Raw genomic sequence first — 11,593 nt, forward strand, 5'->3', positions numbered from 1 at the left:
AAAGCCCACACTGCCTGGCCAGGACATTTTAGGAGATCAGAAAAATGATGATCTGGCCCCATTCTTGCATCTCCTTTTGCTGGATTTATTTTGCTGCTTCCAGACTGAGAGGTGAGAGGCTGGTGGTGTGTAACCATCTGTATTTTTCTGGGGTCATTCCTTGGCAGGAAGTTGGGGCCGGGGCAAGAAAGACAGGAGAACTGATCTAGCTGCAGGAAGTGTCTGTACTCCCCACTGACTCGTGCTGATCTGGGTAGGACAGGCCAGAAAAACAACCATCCGTCTACCTAGAGCTTTTCTCTAGCCAAAGTTGGGCCATCCCCCATTTTAGACCTCAGCCTGGTATTCTTTGTCTTAAGTACACACAGTACCCTGAGTGTTGATACCGTTCTCTCTTTCTGAGCAGCTGTAGAAACAGCAGATGGAAAATATGCTCAGAAGTTGTTTAATGACCTTTTTGAAGATTATTCCAATGCTCTTCGTCCAGTAGAAGACACAGATAAAGTCCTGAATGTCACGCTGCAGATTACCCTTTCTCAGATTAAGGATATGGTGAGTAACGGATAGTTGTGACGTTTGGAAAGGGTCTCAGGATGAAAGAAAGCATGTTTCCTGAAGAGAAGGTCTTAAGGGGGAACTTGAGAGGGAATGAAGCAGAGTCCTGTGTACAAGCTGGCAGGAGAATAGAATGACAGTGGAGGGAAGATTTCTAAAAAACTGTTTCACTAAATGTTACCCAATGTTCATTAATGTTACTGTGACCTACAGCTCTGGTCATGAAACTTAACAGTCTTAGATCCTATAAAGAAAGCTGGGGTTATGTTTTGTATGATTCCACTTATACGACATTTCCAAAGTAGGTAAATCCAGCGAGAGAGAAAGCAGACTGGTTGCCAGGAGCTGGTGGGAAGGAAGTGGGAGACTGCTCAGTGGTTATGGGATTTCCTGGGGGGAGATGAGAATGCTCTTGGATTAGACAGTGGTGAGGGTTGTACAACCTTGAGAATGTACTGGAAGCCACTGAACTGTACACTTCTAAAATGGTTAAGATAATTTTGGTGTTTTGTGAGTTTAATCTCAATATTAACAAAAGTAAGCTGACATTGTAAGCTATGTCATCTCATAGCTTTAGTGCACATATAAGGATTTTTCCTCTGTTCATGGTAAATATTTCTTCCTCCCTCTATTAGTTGATCCCTTTTTATTGAAAATCAAGCAGTCGATCCATGCAAAAATCCAAAGACTTAAATATCTATTCACTTTGCATTTGAGACACTAAATCGAGAAGGAAAAAATGGCCTTGGTAGTCCATCAAAAGGATAGAATTAAAAAGTTATCACTTACTAATTGAAAATCTCACTTATTAATTGTGAAGAGTAAGTTTCCTGAAGATGAAATGCATTTGGTTGAAGTGTCAATCAGATAAAGTGACATTTAGATTCATTGTGTAGGATGAAAGAAACCAAATTCTGACCGCCTATCTATGGATCCGCCAAATCTGGCACGATGCGTATCTCACGTGGGATCGAGACCAGTATGATGGGCTGGACTCCATCAGGATTCCCAGTGACCTGGTGTGGAGGCCAGACATTGTTCTTTATAACAAGTAAGTACAAGTCCAGGTTTTCCTGGAATGAACCTGTTGATTTAATAGAACCTATACATAATGAAAAAGGAATTTTTAAAACATGCATGAATTTAAGGATTAATCCGTGTTCTTAGACCTTAAAATAATGGTCATGAAAGCTCAAATAGTAAAATAATAGGTCATAGAAGCTCAGAGCTGGAAGGAAACCATCAAATTCCATCTATAGTCTCCTTTTTCAGGTGAGAAATTGGAAGCTGCATTAGTTTGCTAGAGCTGCTGTAACAAAATAGCACTCGTTGGGTGACCTAGAGAACAAAAATTCGTGATCTTGCAGTTCTGGAGGCTGGAAATGTGAAATCAAGAGTTGGCGCCCTCTGAGGGTTGTGAGGAGTAGTGTGTTCAAGCCTGTCCTCTGGCTTCTGGTGGTTTCTTGACATCTTCAACATTCCTTGAATTGTAGAAGCAACACCCTGAACTCTGTCTTCATCTTCACTTGAAGCTCTCCTTCTGCTACCTGGGCCTAAAATTCCCATTTTATAAGGAGACCAGGGATCTTGGCTTCGATGCCCACCCTATTGTATAAGTTAATCTCATCTTAACTAATTATATCTACAATGAGCCTAATCTTTTTTTCCTCTTTCCACATTTTATATTGGTTCATTATAGTTATACATAATGATGGGATTACAATGATCCCAATCTTTTTTTTTTTTAAACATTTTTTAGCTATACATGGACACAAATATCTTTTTATTTTGTTTATTTGTTTTTATGTGGTGCTGAGGATCGAACCCAGTGCCTCACATGTGCAAGGCAAGCGCTCTGCCACTGAGCCACCACCCCAGCCCACAATGATCCCAATCTTAAATAAAATCCCATTCTGAGATGTGGGGCTATTAGGATTTCAAAATACGAATTTTCTGGGGATACAATTTATGGAACAGCAGCATTCACTGTTCATGATTATATGTCAATAACAATGATCCTACTAAAATGAAACTAGAATGGTCCATCTAGAAGATGGACTATGGATTTTGGACTCTGTTAACAGGCTTATAGGACAGTTGACTCTTTTCCACTCTTGGAGCAAGGGGCCTTCGGTAAATAAGTAGGTAAGAATTATGTTCTTCAACTATAAAGTGCACACAAATTACCTAGGAATCTTGTCAAAATACAGATTCAGATTCGGCGGGTGGGCCTGTGTTCTTCCTTTCTACAAGTTCCGGATAGTGTTGGTACTGCCAATCCACAGGCCACACTATGAGAGGGAACCAGAGATCTCTGTCACAATCTAAGCTCAGTTTTTTCACCTTTTTTTGAGGGAACCTCTCTCTCTCTCTCCCCCCACCCCCCTCTCTATTTTGAAAACAAGTTTCTGTGGGTTGAGAAAGGTTCTTTTGTTGCTCAGAACAATGTGAATGAGAGGTAGTTTGGGACAGGATTCTTCCCTGGGTGGAGCATCTACTGAACACAAATTTCCCTTAAGGAAGCAAGACTAGTAAGAAGCAGTTGGATTCAAGTGTCACTTCTTACTCAGAGAGCTCATCCGAGGACCACCATCTCCTGAATCATAGCCCCAATCCTGCTGTCCATTCCCCACTCTGAGTGACCAGGGGGATTTTCCATAGTCCTTCCAAGCAACATAACATTCAAGAACGTAACTGGTGCCTTATTACTCCAGTTCACCCTTGAGAATACAATTGGCTTAGATGATTTCTGATGGCATTCTGTAAGTTCTAACAATTTTCCTTGGAAAACAAACAGAATGCTGGTTCTCTCCTCTGGCTTGCTTTGCTTGGCCAAGGCAGTGACCAGCTCTTACTGAAATGCTTCCTTGCAAGCTCAGGCAAAATCCTAAGTCAAGCGATCCTAGTGCCCCGTGTTAGAGAAGCCAGTTATGTGCTCATGAGTTCATGCAAATGGTTCCTCTGCCTTTGCAATGGCAGTGGAGAAAGAGTAATTTTTTCTAAAGGAAAATAGAATTTCTATACTCAAAAATGTAAGGCATAGATTTTGATAATGCAAAGGAAGATATAACCTGATAAGTGATTATCTCTAAGATTATGGATGAATGATTGTTTTTCCCTGTGTTTTCTAAATACAAATATACAACGCTTACAACAACAACAAAAAGCTATTTTTAATGTTCTGGGGCCTATGTGAACAAAATCAGGTAAGCAGATTTTAGTCTCAACAGGCTAATTTTTGTCTGGATGTTCAAATCATTGACCTGGACCAAGGGAGTAGGACTGGGAATATAGATGGAAGGAACATAGAGCAGAGGTGTTTTAAAGGAAAACTCCAAGAGAACCTAGTCCTGGTGTGTCAATGGAGATGGGAGAGAAGGGCACATTAGAGGTGAATCCAAACTCTCAAGCCAGGATATCAGGTAGAAAGTCAATCCATTGCCAAGGACATTGAAGTGCCCGGCACAAGGCAGTGAAATATCTTGGGTAAGGCAGTTGAGTTCTCTTAGGAAGAGACAGTCATTGTCCTCATCTGACCTCCAGGGCTGATGACGAGTCTTCAGAGCCGGTAAATACCAATGTGGTCCTGCGGTACGATGGACTCATCACCTGGGATTCACCAGCCATCACCAAAAGTTCCTGTGTGGTGGATGTCACCTACTTCCCCTTTGATAACCAGCAGTGCAACCTGACTTTTGGTTCCTGGACCTACAATGGCAATCAGGTGGACATATTCAACGCTCTGGACAGTGGAGATCTCTCGGATTTCGTCGAAGATGTGGAATGGGAGGTCAATGGCATGCCTGCCGTGAAGAACGTGATCTCCTACGGCTGCTGCTCTGAGCCTTACCCAGATGTGACCTTCACCCTCCTTCTGAAGAGGAGGTCCTCATTCTATATAGTCAACCTCCTCGTCCCTTGTGTCCTCATATCTTTTCTCGCTCCCTTGAGTTTTTATCTTCCAGCAGCCTCTGGGGAGAAGGTCTCCCTGGGAGTGACCATCCTATTGGCCATGACTGTGTTTCAGCTCATGGTGGCAGAGATCATGCCAGCCTCAGAAAATGTCCCTCTGATAGGTGAGTTCAAGTGTCTTTGAGTCTCGCTTGGTAGTGACCAGAAGTTGTGTATCTGCCTTGAAATTGTAACATTTGGGCCAACTTAAGTCTTAATATAGGCTGTTGCATGGTTCACTGAGGGTCTGCAGTTGGTATCTTAGATGGGGCTATTGGAACAAAACTGGTCTTTTGGACAACAAGATGCTTTATGGTTTAGAGCAGTGGTTCTCAAAGTGGTGGTCCCGAGACACGCCGCCTCAGTATCACCTGGGCACTTACAGATATAAATTCTCAGGGCCCACATTGGACCTACTGAATTAGAAATTCTGGAAGTAAAGCCTGGCAATCTGTTTAAACAAGCCTTCCAGGTGATTCTGATGCACTTTCCGTGCAAGTCTGAAAACCATTGACTCAGAAGGTAAGGCTCAGATTTTGAAGCCAAAGAAGCCTGAATTTGAACACTCACTTTACCAGTGACTCCTAGATTAACCTTGGGCAAGTTACTTCATCTGTAAATCTCTGCTTCACCATCTGCAACATTTATATAATTGCAACCTCCTGAGAAAATGCTTGGTGCAGAGCCTGGCATAAGGCAAGTATTGAGTTAACAGTGACTTTTATTATCTTTTCACATTATGAGGGTTTTCCTCCGGGGAAGACTGGGAATCATGATAGAAAGCTGAGCTGGAATTCTAAGCCTGACATCCAGGCTTAATGAGATAGTTCTTCACATTTACTGGGTATAAGAGCAGTGGAAGAACTTATTAAAATGCAGCTTCCTAAACTGAAGGAGTTTGGTTTAACAATTTTGACCAACGTTTGGGAATTGAATGAAGCTCATTCTAAAGCAGACCACATTTTCAAAACTCTGCAGTGGTGAAATGTTTCTCCAAGGGTGAATACAGGATGAGGCGATCATCCTCATCTCCCTGCTCCTTTACCTACCTTGGTCTGATATCTCTCCTGTCACCATTAACACCTACTTCCTCCACTGGGGATGTCCCCGAGAGTCAATGCCTCCATCTCCAAAACTTGCTGTCGGAATAGATACTTACCAGAATAAAAACCTAGATCTAATTTTTAGTTCTTTAAAATAAGCAATGAGGAAAAATTTGAGATCTCCCAAGATATTTAGAGTCCTTTGGTTCAAAGGGAGGCTGAATGATCTTTTCTTCTCTGTGGAATCCAGTTTCCTCTCTATGGAATCCTCTCTAACTAATCCAGTATGGAATTGGTTTCTTTGGAGATTTCTTCCTTTTCATTTCTCTTCTAGCAACACCTACACACACACACACACACACATACACATACACACACCCCTACCTTTTTGAGAAATAAACACACTAAGTTTGCCTCTCCAGTAATAAAAAGCAAGAGAGACATTGGCATTGTTATTACCTCTCCTGAGGAAGAAATGATTTACAGTAATGACAGCCAATCATAACAGTTTGAAGCAGATCTATTGGCAGATCCTCTCTTCTTTAGCCTTGACGTTGAACATCTAGTTGGCACAATTTCTAAAGAGAGATGACTCTCTAGAATTTTGCAAGCATCACTTGTTTTGTTTCTATGATGGCATGAATTTTTTTTCAGGAAGTGTATACACAGTTCTTGAGAAGATTAACAGTCACAATTTGTTATTAGTAGCACTTAGGAAATGTGTGCCCAATCTTACAGAAACATGTTTAAGTTTTCCACATTAAGTATACAGTATTTGGTGTGTGTGTTTCTGGCACATGATCTTTTTTTTTTTTTTTTTACTTTTTTTAAAATTTTTATTGTTGGTTGTTCAAAACATTACATAGTTCTTGATATATCATATTTCACACTTTGATTCAAGTGGGTTATGAACTCCCATTTTTACCCCATATACAGATTGCAGAATCACATCAGTTACACATCCATTGATTTATATATTGCCATACTAGTGTCTGTTGTATTCTGCTGCCTTTCCTATCCTCTACTATCCCCCCTCCCCTCCTCTCCCCTCCCCTCCCCTCTTCTCTCTCTACCCCCTCTACTGTCATTCATTTCTCCCCCTTGTATTATTTTTCCCTTTCCCCTCACTTCCTCTTGTATGTACTTTTGTATAACCCTGAGGGTCTCCTTCCATTTCCATGCAATTTCCCTTCTCTCTCCCTTTCCCTCCCACCTCTCATCCCTGTTTAATGTTAATCTTTTTCTCATGCTCTTCGTCCCTACTGTGTTCTTAGTTACTCTCCTTATATCAAAGAAGACATTTGGCATTTGTTTTTTAGGGATTGGCTAGCTTCACTTAGCATAATCTGCTCTAATGCCATCCATTTCCCTGCAAATTCTATGACTTTGCCATTTTTTAATGCAGAGTAATACTCCATTGTGTATAAATGCCACATTTTTTTTTATCCATTCGACTATTGAAGGGCATCTAGGTTGATTCCACAGTCTTGCTATTGTGAATTGTGCTGCTATGAACATCGATGTAGCAGTGTCCCTGTAGCATGCTCTTTTTAGGTCTTTAGGGAATAGACCGAGCTGGCACATGATCTTTACCTTAAAAAACAAACAAACAAAAAAAAAAACTACCTCCACTTTTAAATTGACCTGAATTTTTAACAAATAATAAATGGACTATAAACATTATCAAATGCTTTTCTTCATCTGTTAAGATAATCACGTGAGTTTTCTCTTTCACACATTAATAGAGTAAAATACATCACAAGGTTTTCTGGACCACACTCTCCCTTTTCATGACATATTAATATCTGAAGACAATATGGGATTCAGTTAGTTAATATTTATATAGAACTCTTCAAATATGTCTCTAAGCAAAATTGCCTTAATATTTCTTTTCTCATCACTTTAAGATCAGGTTAAATTGACTTCATAGAATAAAGTTATCCCTCCTTTTCTGTTTCTGCAACATCTTACATAAGATACAAATTTTTTTTTCCTTGAAAGTTTGATAAAACTCATTTACAAATTCTTCTGGACCTAGAGTTTTTTCTATATGGGGAGAAGCAGTATAATTCATTCCCATTTTTATTCAAGTGTTCTTTTTTCTTGCACTAATTTTGACATTTGGTATTTTTTCTTGAAATTTGCCTAGATTATCAAGTACATTATCATAAAGATGTTTCTAATATGATTTTATTTTTTCCGAATTTCTACTCTTTTGTATTCTCTCTTCCTCTTGCTCTCTTTCTCTATCCTGTGAGTGGGCATTTCAAAGATCCGTCAGTTTTATTATTCTTTTATTCTTCTCCTTTGTATCTTTTTCTTTCTGGGAGGGGGTCTGGCTATGTTGCCCAGGCTAGCCCCACCTCCCAGGGCTAGCAATCTTCCTAGCTCTGTCTCTGAAGTAGTTGGGACTAGAGGCCGCCATCACCATGCCCAGGTTTATTACTCTTTCCAAAAGCTTTCCTTTGTTTTGTTCATCTTCTTAATTTTTTGTGCTATATTTCATGAACTCGCCCTCTTTATGTTTCTTTCCTTTATTTCCCTTTTTCATGTACATTTGCTTTATATACTCCCATTTTACAGATATAGTGACACGGTGTCTCTTTTCTTACCCAGTAGTAATTCTCCTCCATATTAACAAAGTTTAAAGACAAGCCTGAGACTTGCTCAAGTTCATAAACTGCTTGTATGTTGAGAGTGGCAAGGTTTTTCACATCATCATCTCTGCACACATTTGCAAACCTTTTAACTTGGAGCCAAGAACAGTGCTGAAAATGTTTACATGCATCATTTCTATTAAGCCTCCTCATATTTTCGTGATACTATTTTGTTATTGTTGTTGTTACCGGAGATTAAACTCAGGGGCACTCGACCACTGAGCCACATCCCCAGCCTATTTTGTATTTTATTTATTTACTTTTTATTTTATGTACTGAATTGCTTATCACCTCGCTTTTCCTGAGGCTGGCTTTGAACTTGCGATCCTCCTGCCTCAGCCTCCTGAGCTGCTGGAATTACAGGTGTGTGCCACCACACCCAGCTCGTGATACTATTCTTATACTTGTTTCACACAGCAGGAATCTGAAGCGTGGCAGGTTATAAGTCCAGCTGGGATTTGAACTCAAGATATTTGATTCAGAGGTCTGCACTAGTGACCACTGAGTAGACCAGTTCCTGAGAAAAGGTGTTGATTTCTTTCTCTTTAAGCAAATCAGAGAACTGTGTTAAAGCTGACTTAGCTGTTGTTGTTTTAATTCCAGGAAAATACTACATAGCCACCATGGCCTTGATCACAGCCTCCACGGCCTTGACCATAATGGTGATGAATATCCACTTCTGCGGGGCCGAGGCCCGGCCCGTGCCTCACTGGGCCAGGGTGGTCATCCTGAAGTACATGTCCAGGATCTTGTTTGTCTACGACGTGGGGGAGAGCTGCCTCGGCCCTCGCCACAGCAGGGAGCGGGACCACCTCCCCAAGGTGTATGGCAAACTCCCAGAGTCCAACCTGAACACAGCCAGGAACAAAGACCTTCCCAGAACAAAGGAAATGAACAAACTCTTAAAGAATGACCTGGGGTGCCAGGGTGAGAACCCACAGGGTGCGGATGGTTACTGTGCACGGTATGAAGCGCTGACAAGAAATATCGAGTACATAGCCAAGTGCCTCAAAGATCACAAGGCCACCAACTCCAAGGGGAGCGAATGGAAGAAGGTTGCGAAAGTCATAGACCGGTTTTTCATGTGGATTTTTTTCATCATGGTGTTTGTGATGACTATTTTGATCATAGCAAGAGCGGATTAGGAGATATTTGATACCTGGGGTGAAATCAATAAAATTCCCTGCGATCTCCTCCAGTGTTCTTTTAAGCCAGATTGTTGTTCAAATGTAGTTTAGGGGTTTTGTTGTTTGTACTTTTTATTTTTGACTTCAAGTCCACATTGCAGCTATCTGTCAGGTTAAAAGGCGATCCAAAAGTTCAAAGGCCGGGAAACTGGAGGAAATAAGGAAAGACTCCTTTCATAACCTTCCAGAATGTTGGGTGACACCTCTAATTGACACAACTATTCACCTCTTTTGCTGTTCAGATAACAAAGCACTGCAAATTAGTGTTTAAAATTTAAAGGAAAAAAAAAAAAAGAAAAAACAAGACAAAAACGTTTTCCCATTCTTCCCTTAGTTCATACTAAAATATGCTTTTTGTTGTTGTTGGAAAATTCTTCCTTTAATTGAATCTAATGACATCTCTTAGACTTTTCTTTGACTTAGCTTGTCATCATGGTTAGCTCTGACAAAGGGTTTCTCCTGAGCAAATATTTCCCCTTTAGTTCCCTCTTTTCTCAACTCACTTTCTAAAACATGCTCTGAGAATGATTTAAGTCTCAGTGGTAAGTTTGCTAGGCAGGGTACATTTCAAGCCAAATCTCAAGTGGTAGAAAAAAGGTTTTGTCCTACATGAAGTTTAAGGGTCAGCAATCCAAAAGGGAAGAGAATTTCTTTTATGTTGATGTCTACATGTTGGTTATGTTGTATATAAACCCTAAAGATGAGGTCATTCCCACATTATCTTTTCTTAAAATAAGATAAATAAAGTTGTTTCTACATTTAGTCTCTGACTAAAATAAGGTCATCAGCAAGCTGAGCTCATTCGTTCAACTATTCAAACATTTATTTTCTCCTACATATAATAAAGCAACATGATTTGTATTTGCATTGGCTAGCACGGCAAATCTTGTGATCATCACCACAATTCTTTGAGATAGGCAGGCAGATATTGCTGTTCTTTCTCAGAGGGAGAAACTGTAGCTTAGAAAAGTGGGTGTAAGTGACCTACATCCTCAATGTCCAACTAGGCTGGGATTCAACTCTTGGTACTATGGCTCCAAGTGGGACCAGAGTTGCTGAAGCCACACGGCTTTTGACCACAACAGATTGTAACTTAGAAGAGACTAGGGATTTTCATTCTTTATTCTAAACTTTCTGCCTTAATTTACTTCCTGTGTATCTCAATTCCTTTCCTACTTTCAATCAAATATACCTTCAAAGGTGGCCATGCCTAATTTTCACAACCTGTGTGTGTGTGTGTTAAGTTACAGGGCAATGAGGAATTAAGATTGTAGATCAAATGACCTTAAGATGGGGAGATTATCTTGGATTATCCAGGAAGGTCCAGTGTAATCATGAGGATCCTTATAAGTGGAAGAAAGAGGCAAAAGAGGGTACCAAAGAGATGATGTCATGAGAAGGACCCGACCAAGGTTGCTGGCTTTGAAAATGGAGAAAAGGAGCCATGAACCAACAATATGAGTAGCTTCTAGAAGCTAAGAGAATTCCTTTTTGCCTCTCCTTTTCTCAATTATAATCTGACGTGGCAAAGAAACACATTGTTCCCAAGAGCCTCTGGAAGAAAAGCAGTCATGTTGAACACTGATTTTAGCACAGCAAGACTCCTTCCAGACTTCTAACCCTCCACAACTCTGAGATAATAAGTGATTTTAAGGCACTAAGTTTGTGACAATTTGTTAGAGTGGTAACAGAAAGCCAATACAGTTCTCATGAGCATTACTGTGTGCTATGGTGTCAGTAAGTCTCTCTACCAGTGCGTTGGAGGTTTAGACCTCAGGGTGGTAGTATTGGGAAGCGTTGGAACCTTAAGAAATGAGGTCAAGCCAGGTGTGGTGGTGCTTGCCTAGAATTCCAGTGACAGGAGGCTGAGGCAAGAGGCACAAGTTCAAAGCCAGTGTTAGCCACTTGGTGAGGCCCTGAGCAGCTTAATGAGACCCTGTCATAATAAAAAATAAAAAGGGCTGGGGATGAGGTTCAGAAGTTAAGTGCCTCTGAGTTCAATCCCCAGTACCAAAAAAAAAAAAAAAAGAAAGAAATGAGACCAAGTAGGAAGTCCTTAGGTCAATTAGGGGTGTGTCTCCAGAAGTGATCGTGGGACTTCAGTTGGTTTTTGGCTTCCTGTTTAGAGATTTGATCTCTTCCATACTTGCCCCCATTGTTGCTACCTGCCATGAGGTGGTGCTGTCAAAAGGGACCCTCA

General features: G+C 40.7%; 1 protein-coding gene across 1 annotated transcript; it reads left to right on the top strand.

Annotated features, from left to right (window-relative positions):
* Window positions 1–365: 365 nt before the first annotated feature.
* On the top strand, window positions 366–11,345 carry Chrna9 (cholinergic receptor nicotinic alpha 9 subunit). Its single transcript, XM_046441532.2, has 4 exons — window positions 366–552; window positions 1,452–1,606; window positions 4,099–4,631; window positions 8,810–11,345. The coding sequence occupies exons 1-4, from the start codon at window positions 550–552 to the stop codon at window positions 9,349–9,351; spliced, it is 1,233 nt and encodes a 410-aa protein (XP_046297488.2). The 5' UTR covers window positions 366–549; the 3' UTR covers window positions 9,352–11,345.
* The last annotated feature ends 248 nt before the right edge of the window (window positions 11,346–11,593 follow it).

This window comes from Marmota monax, unplaced genomic scaffold, assembly GCF_021218885.2.
Source record: "Marmota monax isolate L192 unplaced genomic scaffold, Marmota_monax_Labrador192_F-V1.1 WCK01_AAM20220418_F8-fsc00025, whole genome shotgun sequence".
Taxonomy (NCBI): Eukaryota; Metazoa; Chordata; class Mammalia; order Rodentia; family Sciuridae; genus Marmota; species Marmota monax.